The 16,041-nt window shown below is 34.7% G+C and overlaps 1 protein-coding gene across 5 annotated transcripts in view; it reads right to left on the reverse strand.

Annotated features, from left to right (window-relative positions):
• Window positions 1-16,041, reverse strand: part of WWP1 (WW domain containing E3 ubiquitin protein ligase 1) — a 147,239-nt gene that overhangs the window by 102,357 nt on the left and 28,841 nt on the right. For all 5 annotated transcript variants that reach the window (XM_059166086.1, XM_059166085.1, XM_059166083.1 and 2 more), the window contains 3 exons: window positions 12,966-13,056; window positions 6,211-6,349; window positions 5,442-5,566 (listed from right to left, as the gene is read on the reverse strand). In XM_059166086.1, the coding sequence (XP_059022069.1) occupies window positions 5,442-5,566; window positions 6,211-6,349; window positions 12,966-13,035 (334 nt within the window). In that variant the 5' untranslated portion in view covers window positions 13,036-13,056. The remainder of the gene's footprint in view (window positions 1-5,441; window positions 5,567-6,210; window positions 6,350-12,965; window positions 13,057-16,041) is intronic.

Raw genomic sequence — 16,041 nt, forward strand, 5'->3', positions numbered from 1 at the left:
TTAAGACTTTAACAACTTAAAACAACCATGAAGGCCAAAGAAGTATCTTCAAAACTGGGAGATATATCTATTCAAATCAATTAAGCCTCTACTCTCACCTCAAATTTATCAGGAGAAGGGATAGAAAACATGAATTTGTGAGAAGAAAATGTCAGGGCCTTAAGTACAGAAGAAATTAGGCCATAAATTTGAAGAGGGACAATGTCTAAGTGCCAAACCAAGAGGCTAAAACAAAGGCACCCAAGAATTTTGTCAATTATGAATGCATTTTTAAATTCTACAAGGCTACCTTGAACTACACTAACTTTCTTTTATTCTAATTAAAATTAAAAGCTAAGGTTCAGAAAACCAGTGTTCTAGTCAAAACTTCTGTTCTTGAGCAAGCCACTTACATTAAAAGTTACTTAATAAATGAGTCACTTGGATTAATGCCCAAAGGGTTCTTTTACCTTTAAAGCACTATGATTCACAAGCTTTAAATTTACTTACCTTCTGTTATAGGCTGAGCTATGTTCTGCTACCCCGCCCCCCAATTCATATTTTTAAGTCCTAACCCCTGGTACCTCAGGAGGTGACTCAATTTGGAAATAGCATCTTTGAAATGGTAATTAAAATGAGGTGCCTCTTCCAATAATGACTGGTGTCCTTTTACAAGGAAGAAATTCTGATATAGACACATGCACGGAGGGAAGAAAATGTGAAGATATAAGAAGATGGCCATCTATAAACCAAAAGAGAGAAGTCCTCTGAAGATACCAACACTGCTGACATCTTTTTTTTTTTTTTTTAAGATTTTATTTATTTATTTGACAGAGATCACAAGTAGGCAGAGAGAGAGAAGGAAGCAGGCTCCCTGCTGAGCAGAGAGCCCGATGCGGGACTCGATCCCAGGACCCTGAGATCATGACCTGAGCCGAAGGCAGCGGCTTAACCCACTGAGCCACCCAGGTGCCCATTGCTGACATCTTGATTTCAACCTTCTAATGGCCAGAATTGTGAGAAGGTACACTTGCTATTTAAGACACGCAGTCTTTGGTGTTTGGGTATGACAGCTCAGGCAAACTAATATACCTTTCAATAATTAAAAAAAAAAAAAAAAAAAAAAAAAGATGGACTGCCAGGGGTGTATAGGATGCTACTACTAGCATTTCTGAAACAATCAACTTCAAACATGTATGAATGTTTACAAAATTTTATTTTTCCTCTGAGCATATTCTGCTCAATTAAATTCTAAGAAATAACTTCAAGTTAATACAATTTACAAAAGTTTCCTTTTAAAGAATACTGACATTCTGACCTTCCTACAATATTACTTTGGCAGATAAATATCATAATCTTTGTAAGAAAGATAATTTTGCAAAGAATACCACTGAATGATAAGGGAAATGCACATAATATTAAGAGAGCTAAACACAACATGATACTGAATGAAGTCCCAACTGTTATACTCATGTACACACAAACAAAATTCATCAAACTGTTAGCAATTATCATCTCTGGGTTGTGAGTTATAAGACATAATTATGTGTACTAAAAAAGAGGTGCCATGCATAGCTAAACACAAGACCACTCCTTCAAGTTAAGGAGAGACAGCTATATTGATTTACTCATAGAAATTAATGAACAGAGAAGGTCTAGCAAAACATTCTAAACACAGAAGGTCGAGCAAAATGAGAAGACAGGAATATGCTCTAAAAAAGAAAGAAACAAAGCCTCACAAAAAATCTAAATGAAATGGAAACAACCAATCCACCTGATAAAGAGTTCAAAATAATGATCATAAAGATGTTCACTGGACTTGAGAGGAAAGTGGATGAACTTACTGAAAATTTCAACAAGACATAGGAAATATAAAGAAGGACCAATCTGGGATGAAGAATACAAAAAAACCCCAAAACACAAAATATACACTAGAGAGAATAAACAATTACATAATGCAGAAGAATGAATCAGTGATATGGAAGGACGGGTAATACCACCCATGCTAAACAAAAAAAAGAAAAAATAAAGAATTTTTTACAAATGAGGATAAGTTATGGGATCTCTTAGATAAGGTAAACAAACATTTACATTAGAGAAGTCCCAGGAGAAGAGGAAGAAAGAGACTGAAAACTTCATTTGAGAAATAATGGCTGAGAACTTCTCTAACCTGGGGACAGAAATAAGACACTGAGGTTCAGGGAGCACAGAGTTCCAAAGAAGATGACCCAAAAGGGTCCACACACCACAACATAATAAAACATATCAAAGATCAAAGATAAAGAAAAATAAAACATATAGCAGAAGAGAGAAGCAAAGTAGTCATGTATAGAAGCCACAAGGCTATCAGTTGATTTTTTTTTCAGAAGAAACTTTGCAGACCATTAATTAATAAATAAATAATATTTTACTCTTTTTTAAATTCAAAGTGCTGAAAGGGAAAAAATCTACAAGTAAGAATATTGTACCTGGCAAGGTTATTAATCAGAATAGAAGAGTTTCCCAGACAAACAAAAGCTAAAAGAATTTATCACCACTAAACTGGCCTAATAAGAAATTTCACAAAGACTTCTTTAAATCAAAAAGATAAGACTATAATTACAAGTAAGAAAATTATGAACAAAAGGTGTAAAATATGGTAATATATACATAAAACCTGGAAGGGAGCATTAAAAAAAAAGTTCTTTTAGAATGTGTTTCAACGAGGCGCCTGGGTGGCTCAGTGGGTTGAAGCCTCTGCCTTCCACTCAGGTCATGATCCCAGGGTCCTGGGATTGAGCCCCGCATCAGGCTCTCTGCTCAGCGGGGAGCCTGCTTCCTCCTCTCTCTCTTTGCCTGCCTCTCTGCCTACTTGTGATCTCTGTCAAATAAATAAATAAAATCTTAAAAAAAAAAAAAAAAAAAAAAAGGATGTGTTTCAACATAAGTGACCATCAATTTAATATACAGGCTGCTATGTACTTTGGATTTAATTGTGAACCTCACAGTAACCACAAACCCAAAAACTAATAGCTACACAAAAAACAGAGAGGAAGAAAGCCAAGCATAACCTAAAGAAATACATGAAAATAGAGACTAAACAAAACAAAACAAGCAAACAACAACTTCAACAAAAGGAATAGATCAAAAAATCTAAATGCTGGTTCTTGGGGCACCTGGGTGGCTCAGTGGGTTAAGCCTCTGCCTTTGGCTCAGGTCCTGATCTCAAGTTCCTGAAATGGAGCCCCACATTGGGCTCTCTGCTCAGTGGGGAGCCTGCTTCCCCCTCTCTCTCTGCCTGCCTCTCTGCCTGCTTGTGATCTCTCTCTCTCTCTCTCTCTGTCAAATAAATAAATAAATAAAATCTTCAAAAAAACAAAAGCAAAAACTAAATGCTGCTTCTTTGGAAAGATAAAACTGCCAGACTCACCAGGGGAAAAAAAAGAGTAAAATCACAAATGAAAGAGAAGTAACAACCAACTCCAGAAAAATACAAAGGATTAAGAGAGACTACTAAAAAAATTATATGCCAACAAATTAGACAACTTAGAAGAAATGGATAAATTCCTAGAAACACCATCTTCCAAAACTCAATGAGGAAGAAAAAGAAAATCAGAACAGAACAATTTCTAGTAACAAAATTGAACTGGTAATCAAAAAACTCCCAATAAACAAAATCAAGAACCATACGGATTCATAGGTGAACTCTATCAAACATTTAAAGAAGAGGTAATACCTATTCTCCTCAAACTACTCAAAAAAAAAAAAAAAAAAAAAAAAAACAGAAGAGGGGGGAAAACTTCCAATTTCATTCCATAGGCTAGAATTACCCTAATACCAAAACCAAAGACACTATGAAAAAAGAAAGGTCAACATCCCTGATGAAGACAGATGCAAAAATCCTCGACAAAATACTAGGAAACGGCATTCAATAAATGCCAGAGGGGAAGGGATGGGGATGGGCAAAACTGAGTGAAGGATAGCGGGAGGCACAGGCTCCGAGCTATGAAATGAGTAAGGCACAGAAAAAAAGGTACAGCACAGGGAATACACTCAGTGGTACTGAAACAGCATTGCATAGTGACAGATGGTAGCTGCAATAGTGGTGAATATAGCATAATTTACAGACTTGCTAACATTATTATATATACATCTAAAACTAACATAATATTGTGTGTCAACTATACTTGTTTAAAAAAGGGGGGGGGCCTCATGTAAATGCTTAATCCAGGGCAGAAACAGCATATAAACTGGCTAAACCAAACATTTAATTCTGAAATAACAGAAGTTAACTGAGGTATTGTGTATTTACACCAATAATGCTATAAAGCCAAGAAAAAAAATAGATACACAGCAACCATAAGACCAGGAAAGGTATTACATGCCTTTAAGACATTTCTATAACCAAGATGAACTACATGAACAGAAGCCATGGCACAGCAGAGAATTAAACTTTCACTGCTTCAAAAGAATTTTTTTTTAAAAAAAATCTGTGTATATAAAAATTAGTATGGCTTTTACATTTTTTGACTCATAACTCTTTATGTCCAAAAACTACATCAAAAACAACAAAAATTTTTTTAAAATCCCCTTATTATTTAAAACATTAGCATTTTTACCTGTAACTCAGCATACCTTTAGGAATGAGAAAATTTCTAAGAAAATAAGATGAACAGAGGCATTGGTTTGAGTGAAACTGCCTAAATGTCAAAAAATATGAGATTAGTTGAATCATAAACTGGAACTCTGGCTTTTAATCTTTGGATCACACAATATTTTTAAAAAATCGTTAAAAACAATAAACTCTCACCCCAGAATTATAAAAGTATGTAGACCTCCCAATTTTTGCATACAATGATAGATTTACAAATAAGTGAAGCTTAAACCATTTTACCCAGGCTAGAAAAATGTCATTATCTGGAATCATATTCATATTAAATTATTAGATGAAAAAAAGCAGGGGATAAATGAGTAGATACAAAGAAAAATATGTTTATATCTATGAACAGAAAAGAGACAGGAGACTAAGTTATTAGGAATGCTTAATCTTGGATAGTGGAATAACAATTTATTTTCCTCTGTAATTTTGTATATTCTCTGTATTTTCTATAATCAACTAGTTATTAGTAAGAAAATTTAAGAGTTAGAATTTATTTTGTACAAATTATCAAACAAGTTAAGAGTACTCAGATTATGATCATTTTTCAAGTTTTAAACTACATAATTAGTAAATAATAAATCATTCTTATCACTGGCAACAGGGTACTCATGGATGACTAAGACCATTTTGTAAAATCTGTTAGAGAAAGGCCAGAGGTATGTACTTCCTATTTCAAACAGAGCCACAAACTCTATTAAGAGCAATAACAGGCAATAACTAAAGTTCTCTTTTATAAATACAAAACTATTTTTGCTTTTGGACTTCAGAATACTTTGAAAAGTACCTAAAATAAATTTTTAAAGAAACAAAGATTAGAACTTACATTTTCTATTGTGTATTAACAGAGCTTGTTTCAGATCTATTGTTGCTCTTCCTAATAAAGCATCGGCTTTTAAAGTATAATGACTCCAAACTCGAAATTCCAATGTAGACTGTGGGGTCACATGTCTGTAAGGGTAAAATTATAACAAAAATACAGGAATATTACATTTATTTCAGTAATTTTTAAAAAGCCATGAATTCAGTTTTGAGAAAAAATATTGTATGAAACAGCAAACTATCTGAATTATAAATAAAACCAATTATTTCCCTTCAAGTGCATTAGGACTTCAATAACTAGGTAAGAATTCCTATAATCACAAAACCAAAACACCGCGAATAGATAAGAGTCTTGTTGAGATTTCACAGTAACACTAGTTCTATCTGAACAAACTCCTAAATATTTAAGAGAACTGATGATGTTATTTTTAATAATTTTACTATATAAAATTTATAACATTATCTTTTAGGAAGGACAAAAATTAACAGTGATTTTGTCTTTTTTTACAAGACAGTAACAGAAAATATGGCCGTATGGAATAATTCAGTTAATAAACCAAAAAGCAAGAATTACAATGCTTCCTCTCTAAAGAAAACAAAACTAACCAAAAATCTTTTCATACTTAAAATTGTCTATTCACACTGGAAAATAACACTACTTACTTCCAGATTATCCTACAACTACAACAGAAGACCAACCAAAAGCATTCTAAGGGAGCATACGCTGCCCCCCACCTTTTGGAAATCCTACATTCTCTATACAAGGTACTTACACGGTTAGCTGTTCATCCCATTTTGGATTAGAAGAACTACTGGATTTTGCTGTTTTCTTAATTTCTCCATCTACAATTACTTCTGTATAAACTGCTGTTCCAAACCAGTTCTTTTTTCTTTTTAGTTTGGCACTAGAAACTAACAGAAACATGATAACCACTAGTGAATATAGGTGCACCAAAAGTAGTACTTTGTAGGAATCAATCAATAAAAATGAACTGTGGGGGAGCCTGGGTGGCTGAGTCAACTGACTTTCTGTCTTTGGCTCAGGTCACGATCCTGGAGCCCTGGGATTGAGGCCCATCTCGGGATCCCTGCTCAGGGGGGGAGTTTGCTTCTCCCTCTCTTGTGCTCTCTCTCTCAAATATAAAAAATCTTAAAAAAAAAAAAAAAAAAAAAAAAGAAAAGAAAAAAAAAGAACTGTGTTTCTTAAGCAACTTAAACTCTTTTCATTGGAGAATGAAGAAACAATACAAAAGGCTATTGATAATGCCTGAGAACCACTTGAATTTTTAACAGTTTTACTGAAATGTAATTCATATACCATGTAATTCACCCATTTAACTTGTACAATTCAATGGTTTTAATATACTCACAGTTATGCAACCATCACCACAAGCAACTTTAAAAACATATTCATCATCCTAAAAAGAAACCCCAGTCACCACATTTCTACCTAGTCCCCCCATCAGCCCTAGGCAACCAACAGGTACTCTCTCTCTCTCTCTAGATTTGCCTAAATAGGGACGTTTCACAGAAATGGATTCACACAACACATGGTCTTCTGTTACTGGCTTCTGTCACTCAGTATGATTTCAAGGTTCAACCATGTTGTAGCATGTATCAGTACTTTAATCCTTTTACTAACAAATAATATTCCCACTGTATGGGTATACTTTTTATTTACTGATTCATCAGTTGAGAGAGATCTGGGTTGTTTCTACTTTTTGTCTATTGTGTGTAATACTGCTCAACATTTGTGCACAATTTTTTATGTGGACATGTATTTTCATTTCTTTTGGCATACATTTGGGAGTGGAACTGCTGGGTATAATAAACTCTGTGGAATAATGCCAGACTGATTTCCAAAATAGCGGTACCATTTGACATTCCCACCAGCAGGGTATAAGAATGCCAAATTCTCTACATCCTTGCCAACAATCTGAATTTAATACTGAACTGCATCAAACCTCGAAAGAAGTATTTTCAGATTCAACATACCTATAAACCTCTCTGTCAGGTAGTGTTTCATACTTGCCTACTGAAAATTAGATAAACTTCAGCAATTTCAAAAAAATGCTTTACCAGGCTGGGGCGCCTGGGTGGCTCAGTGGGTTAAGCCGCTGCCTTTGGCTCAGGTCATGATCTCAGGGTCCTGGGATCGAGTCCCACATTGGGCTCTCTGCTCAGCGGGGAGCCTGCTTCCTCCTCTCTCTCTGCCTGCCTCTCTGCCTACTTGTGATCTCTGTCAAATAAATAAATAAAATCTTTAAAAAAAAAAAAAAATGCTTTACCAGGAAAGTTCGTTTCCAAAAAGGGGGAAGTACTTGCTTTTTCAAATAAAAACATTAATTTCAAAATGTCATTTGAGAAATTAATCACAACCATTCATGAAGTGAATTTTATATCAGATTTGCCTGATTTGGAGGAAGACCTGTTTAATTTAAGCTAAACAATTACTTTTAAATATTATTTTTGCAACTACTAATTAAAATGAGTACAAATTTTCAGGGCAAAGTACTGACTACCAAGCAGCAGTAACAACTTACCAAGATCACCTCTACAGTCTATTACTTATGAATACTGCGAGTCTGAGAAAGGGGAATACCCTTCCCCTTCCATGCCATGCCTGTATCACATGTTGAAGTAGGAACATAAGCTAATGTAGGCGTCTAGTCTATGATGAAAGAACAGTAACACAGTCACATGAAGAAATCACTGAAATATGAAGTGATAAATGCTGCAGCAGAAGAAGAGTATTTGAAATACAGTACCGTCTTCAATTAATTTTTCTTCTTTTCAGAAGAGAAAAAGAGGGTGGGAGAGCGGGACACACAGGGAGAGAGAAAATATCCTAAGCAGGCTCCAGACCCAGCATGGAGCATGACGCAAGGCTTAATCCATTTCACAACCCTGAGATCATGACCTGAGCCAAAATCAAGAACTGGATGCTTAACTGACTGAGCTACCCAAGTGCCCTAGAGTCTTCAATTAATATCCCAAGAATAGAAAGAGAGACTCAAAAGAAAATACTGTATTTAAGAACTAGCAACTATTATTCTATTTATTATTAATTACTACATGTATTAACTCTTCTGAGTTAATTGCAGATACATTCAAAATATATCCACTGTATACCTTTTATTGGCGAAGTCTTCAATAATACTAGGCATCGGCAAGGTAAGGAAAGTGATTATTAAAATTTTTAATTTCACACAAAAATGTATAATATGATGGCAAAAAAATGTACATATAAGTAACTAAAATGCTACAATTTTAAGTAAAGATAAACCTTATTAATTCAAATAAGAATCCTAGTTAGTGAAGTAAATGGGATAAACTTCATTTTCTCATTTATTAAGTTGCCTTTGTGTTATACACAAAATGTCATTATATAAATACCAAAAATCTATCAGAGAGTTCTGTATATGTGTATGAAAAGAGAGAATTTAAGAATCCCACTCACAGTATCACCTGCCCTCAAAAAAAAAAAAAAAAAAAACCTAGTAATAATCTTAATAAATGTATAGGATCTACATGAAGATAACTATAAAACTTCACTGATGGACATAAAAAACTTAAAGGGAACGACATGATCTATTCCTGGATTTGAAGTTTTACACTGAAATATTTCAATTATCTCTAATTTAACAAATTATTTTTAAGTGACCTAAATGAAAACATTAACATGGTTTTGAGGGAGGTTTTTGGGGGCACAACAGAGGAAAAGGGAAGGAGACTCTCAAATTCAAATGAAAGGTAAAGAAAATTCAAGAATAGTGAAGATATATTTTAAATTACCAAGTAATGAGAGATCTTTCCCAATATACTTTTTAAGTAGTATACAACAGAAAAAAATAAAGTACTATAAAATGGAAGTTATTAAAATAGTCTGACTATGATGTAAGGACAGAAATGAAGAGAATAAGATATTTGTGTATGACAATGGTGGTATTTCACATCAGTGGGAAAAGACAGATTATTCCATAAATGTTGAAGCATTTGAAAAGAGTAAAGTTAAATTCATAATTCACTATATTCATACAAAAATATGATACATATGAGCACAATTAAATTTAAAAAATGATAGTAAGGTACTAGGAGACATAATACCTAAACAAATCATGAATGTGAATGTAAGAGTCCATTAATTTTTCAATCTCAAGTCTGTTTTAACATGCCTTGCATTTCCTGCAGAAAGCCTGAAATCCCAACTACTAAGGTTGATACTCGTCTGGGTGCTATTATGTTTATGTGCATGCTTTATTCCAGTATTAATACCATATTATGGTAGGTAGCTTTCTCTTCTATTTTCTTCTGTTACACTTTTCCTGCTCTGCATGATCAATGTTCATGATCTTATTATGGGTTAAAAATAGGAATAAAAATAAATCAGCTAATAGAGTAACTCAGTTTACAGACCATAACCTGCCAGACTGCAATAGCAGAAGGGCCTTAGTCATGGTACTGATTATTCTAAAAGTAAAAGAAATATCAATACAAAAAAAGGAAGGAAGGAAGAAAGATAAATCAACACAGAGGTCACTGTTCTCTAATAAAAGGAGCCACAACTTAGGAGTCCAAAAATCTTGGTTGCTTTCCTATTACTAACAGAAGGAACTTACTCTGATTCTTGGTCTTAACTGGAAAAACAGTAAATATTTATTCCAAAAGGTACTGTTAAATCAGTAAGACTAGATTTTAAGGTGCTTTGTATTAAAAAAAAAAAAAAAAAAAATCAGTTCAAAAAAATGAAAGAAAAGTAAAGACAAGAAGAGAAGGGAGAAAAGCCTAAAATCTTGTACCATCTAGCATATGTCCCAGTTCAGTTTCCCAAGAGCAACACTGTATTTCAAAGGAGAACAGTAAACGACACTCAAAAAGATAAATACCATACACTGGCACTACTTGCACTTCTCTGGTCCACACCTATTTACCAACTGGTTCTCTAGACTTCTGGTGATTCCATGAGCTACCTGGTAGCTGCTCAGTAAGTTTCTTTTTGGCTCAATTCAGTCAGATCAGGTTTTTGTTACTTCAACTAAGAACTCACAGAAAGGTCAAAACCAGGAAGAAAATTACACATCAGGTAAGGTGGCCACAGGTAGGTCCTGCACAAATAACACTGAAAACCAAAAATGTGGCTCTAAGCCTCTTATATCGAACAAAAGAAGAAATATCAGGAATTATGTAAGCAGTTAAGTGGAATACATAACAGAATCATGCAGGGAATTACTTCAAAATATACATCCCAACGGTTGACTGAAAATGAAATACAATAACCCTTAAACCTGGCTCAACCTCACTCATAATGAGAGAAGAGATAGTTACAATGACACTACCTTAAATACCACTTTTTACCTGTCAACAAACCAAAGCTTGATAACATACTCTGATGAGGCTATGGGGAAATAGGCACTCTCTTAGATAGCTGGGAACAGAAAACGGTACAGATCTTATAGAGAGGAATATGGCAATAACTGGCAATATTACATGTGTTTACTCCTTGACTCAGCAATCTCATTCTTGGATTCTATCCTAATGAAACATGAGCAAAAACAAGAAATGGCATTTGCATAAAGCTATTTATTGTAGTACTATTTGTAACAGCAAAAGAGTAGAACCATGATGTCCATCAACAGAAGACTGGTTGAATTAGCTTTGGTACATCTATTTAACAGAGTATTTATTGTGCAGCAACAAAAAGGTATATAGCCTACTATCGAGCAAACCTCAGGAGATTACTACTGTTACATGGAATAGTCAGGTGCAGAAAAGTACCTTAAGTGCCAGGCTGTGAGGAGATGTATGAATATATATATTGTACACATCTCCTTATATTTTTAAAAAGCAATGGGAAAATAAACCGAAACTAATAAAAATGTTTATGTAGGTTTTTAGGTAATGGGGAGAGGTGGAAGGGATGGCATGGAGTAACCAGGCCTCTTCAAATGTACCTTGATTTAACAGTTTTAACTCCAGAGCTATATAAATGTTTTCTTTACATGCAACAGACAAAACTAAATAAAAATAAATGAAAGCAATAAACCTAACCGATTATGCAGTTGGTGGTAAAACCAAGTGGAAAATTACATTAGAAGTTACTTTCAAATGTGCGATTCTGACTATACATCCTGGAAAGGCGGGGGGGGGGGGGACCTCACAAAGAACTCTTAAGCTGCAGTGAGTGGGCCTGCTGTTTTCAGTAATTTTAACATTGCCAATGTGTGTGTGTGTTTTAGGATAACACAGATACAATTATGTTATTGTCATTTGGAATTAAGATTTCTGGGCTAAGAGAAAAACAACAAATACAAAGTCAAATAAGATAAAAATATCTCTTTTCTCCTTTTAATGGAACATGGTATTTAGAGACTACAGCTGACTTTGAACTATCAGCATGAACTCAGGATTTGTTTTTTCCTTCTAAGACAATAAACATTTCCTAGCTCTGGTCACTGAAAATTCCTAGAGACCTCACAGCAGTAAGTACCACAGGAATTAGTCTTCCCACTCTGGCTTCAATCCCACCCCTCCCGAGACAAATATAATTTCTAGTATTTTTAAGCACAGAGCTGCATACACAACCCTCCTTTTTTTTATTTTTTTTTTTACATCCACATGGTTGTATACAATGCACACTACTCTATACCTTTGACTTAACAATACTATCTTAGAACTTGGCTCCTTTGGGCACATATATTTATTTCGTTGTCTAACTAGGATTCCATTGCCAGTCTCTCGCTATTACAAACTTTCTCCCTTTCTTCCCCCACCCCTCCAGTATATACTCTACCTCCAGGTTATTTCTTTTTTTTTAATCTTACAGGTATTTATATTGTTTATATATAATGAATGAATTATCTGATGTCTCTTAACCAAGACTCTCCCATCTTCTGCAAATGTTCCTTCTCCCTCTAATACTTTCTGCATTGAGATGAATTTTGACTCCTCCAGGAGTTAAAACTGTTATGTCCTGTGAGTTCTTCTCTTCCCGTTTTCCTGTGTCTGCAGGCCATCCAGATCCCAAGCAGACTAAAGACACTTTCCTTTCAGTTCTCACTGCATCAAGTTAATAGTCACTCTGCATGGCAATTCTCCACATAAAACAAACTGTCTCAACACTATACAGTAAATTCCTGGAGAACTAGAGCCTTGTGTTTTCATACATGTAATGCCACTTAAGTATTTTCCAATGATTGGATGCGTGAATAGATGCAAAAAGCCTTCAGCATCCTTCTCTATCCTAATAACCATTTAAGGACCAGTTCAAAGATGCTTATTCTAATACCCAAATTCTCCCACCACCAAAGAGGATGTATCTTCTCTTCATCCAGCACAGGTACAATAAATATTTACTGAATAAATGAAAAACAAAATTTTGAGAAGTTTCTATCTTTAAGGCCTGTTGCAACAAATACACCACAGTATGAATCTAAAAGAAAAGATAACTGCGGAGTAAGTTTACTCAATTAGGTCTCAAAAAAGTTTTATCAGGGAATCACTATTTTAAGTTATTATGAACATAACTTACCAGTTACCTGTAATTGTAACCTTCCACTGTGGTTATTACTAGTATCAGACCGTGGTGAAGCAGTGGCCATGTCCCAATATTCAGCTTATACCTATTAAAAAGTTAATTTATTCATGTGTTAGATAAGAGTATAACTTTCAATATGATTAAAACTGTTTGAGTCAATTAAGAAAACAAACCTAATATAATATTTTCAACTCATCAAATGATATATTCACAGCTGTCCTCCATTTAAAATTATAACTTCGTGCTAAAGCATTACAGAAGAATATGGCCAATGAAAAATATCTGGGTCAATTTGAACAAAATACATAATGATGCTAAGAATCCCGCATTACGTGTTCGTTTATTTATTTATTTATTTATTTATTTTATTTTTATTAGGTTCAGTTAGCAACTGCATAGTACATCATTAGTTTTTGATGTAGCATTAAAGAGTTCATTGATTGCATATTAACAGCCAGTGCTCATCACAACACATGCCCTCCTTAATACTCAGCACCCAGCTACCCCACCCCCAACCCCTCTCTTCTTGACTTACAAATATACAATTTTTACATATTATATACTGTATTTATTTATTTAGTTGCTAGATTACTTATCTGAACCACCTAAGTAAATTGCCCCTCCACTTCAGTGTATACTACCTTATAAAAATATGCTCTTTAACAACAGAACAATGATCAAATTCAGGAATTTAACTAGTACGGTAGTACTATTCTCTTTATATAACCCACATTCTGTAATTTCATCAACTGTTCCAAACGTTTTATCATACTTTTTCACCACAGTATTTAGTTCAGATTTATATACTGCGTTAGTTGTCATGTCCCCAGTAAATTTTACACGTTTCTTTTTATCAATAATTTTTTTCATGTTCTGCTCCCTTCCTCCACTTCAATTTTTACTTTTTAAATAAAATACAAAGTAGCTGAGCGACTTTGTCTTTCTTCCTCATGACAAAATTTTAAAGCTAAAACTTCTAACCCCCCTTAACCCACTAAAGGATGAAGTGGAACATTCTGCCCAAGACTGAGAAATACTAATGAATATAACATCTGTCTTGTTTTTCCCTGTTTGTAGTATCTTCTATGCTCCATTTAGATCCTTCCCCCAAATTCAGGAATCTAATACTTTAAAATCATTACATTCTCTTATTTGTAGTTGCATATATTATGTGACTGTATAAATGCATTTGTGTGTATAAAAAGATGAAGTAGCATAATATTTGATCAAGTAATTCTAGTTAATACAAATTCACAGATTGTGAAATGTGATTCAGACCAATGCTGTCATTCTGCAGATGAGAAAACCAGCTCAAAGATTACATCACTTGCAGATACCTCAGATATCATGTGCATATGAGAAAAGCAATGGGAACAGAAGCTTTAGGTGATCAATGGACAATGAAGAAAATCAATGGAAACTGAAGGTTTTCAATTTCAAGCAGCTGGTATACTAAATATTTTGAAAGGTCCTCCTGCTTCAGTGTAAAAGATCCTGAATAAATTAAAACCAGTGTAATTTATTTCTGAACACTGCTATGTTCTCAAGAAGTATAAGAAAAGTATCAAGCGGGGGCGCCTGGGTGGCTCAGTGGGTTAAACCGCTGCCTTCGGCTCAGGTCATGATCTCAGGGTCCTGGGATCGAGTCCCGCATCGGGCTCTCTGCTCGGCAGGGAGCCTGCTTCCCTCTCTCTCTCTCTCTCTCTGCCTGCATCTCTGCTTACTTGTGATCTCTCTCTCTGTCAAATAAATAAATAAAATCTTTAAAAAAAAAAAAAGAAAAGAAAAGAAAAGAAAAGTATCAAGCGTATACCCACCCCATGTAATAGCAGCAAAAATGCTTTTTTTAACTGAGTTGAAAAAGAAGAGGACAGTGAGTAGTGGTAAGTGAAAAAAAAATTTTTTTTAACTTGAGTATTGCCATGGATGTGCAAGCTGATAGTAGTACTGGGATCGAGAGAGAAAGCATTGGACCTGCTCCAAGGTAAGGGAGCTGAGACTCCCACAAAAAGCAAAAGCCTGGGACGCCTGGGTGGCTCAGTTGGTTGGATGACTGCCTTCGGCTCAGGTCATGATCCCGGAGTCCCGGGATCGAGTCCCGCATCAGGCTCCCAGCTCCATGGGGAGTCTGCTTCTCCCTCTGACCTTCTCCTCGCTCATGCTCTCTCTCACTGTCTCTCTCTCTCAAATAAATAAAATCTTTAAAAAAAAATAAAAAAAAGAAGCAAAAGCCTAAATCAGCTGTAACCTGTAACACAAAGGAAGCATATAAATGACGCTTGCAGGAAAGCACCCCAATTTCAGCCACTAGGGTTATCCGAAAAAAAGAGCAACCAATTATGAGCCTACAGTTAAAAAAAAAAAAAAAAATCAAACTTAAAAGAAAACAAGCCACCACAACTGAGCAGAAACAAGAAATAATAATTTCTGTACCCTACATGGATTTTTATATATTATAATTATTAAGTATAAACTTTTAAAAAATTTAGTTTTAGCAACAAAAGATAAAACATGGTCAAGCAAAAAGAAAAATGGCATTGCATATTTGAAGAAGAGTCAGAATTTAACTCTTCTTTTTTAAAGATTTTATTTATCTATTTGAGAGAGAGAGCATGTTCAGGGGGAAGAGGTAGAAGGAGAAGCAGACTCCTTCCATACCCCATGTCCCTCCCAATCAGGAAGCCCAGCACCCTGGAATCATGACCTGAGCTGAAGGCAGACATTTAAAAGACTGAGCCACCCAGGCACCCCTGTTTTAACTCTTTCTTTTTGAAATAGTTTCAGATTTACAGGGAAGTTGTGACGATAACAGAATTCTCACATATCGCAGCTTCCCCCACTATTAACATCTCACATTAGTATGCCACATTTGTCATAATTAATGAGCCAATGTCAATATGATTATTAATTAAATTCCAGGGTTTTTTTTCCAGATTAAATAGAACTTGAGAGAATCAGCAGATCTGAATATAAATCTGAAAAAGTCATTTATTAAATAGTACTGAAATAAAGAGATGGAAAAAGCAAAGGAAGGCTAAAAGACATGAAGCTAATTGGACGTATATTTCTA

This window comes from Mustela lutreola, chromosome 3, assembly GCF_030435805.1.
Source record: "Mustela lutreola isolate mMusLut2 chromosome 3, mMusLut2.pri, whole genome shotgun sequence".
In the NCBI taxonomy this organism is placed as follows: Eukaryota; Metazoa; Chordata; class Mammalia; order Carnivora; family Mustelidae; genus Mustela; species Mustela lutreola.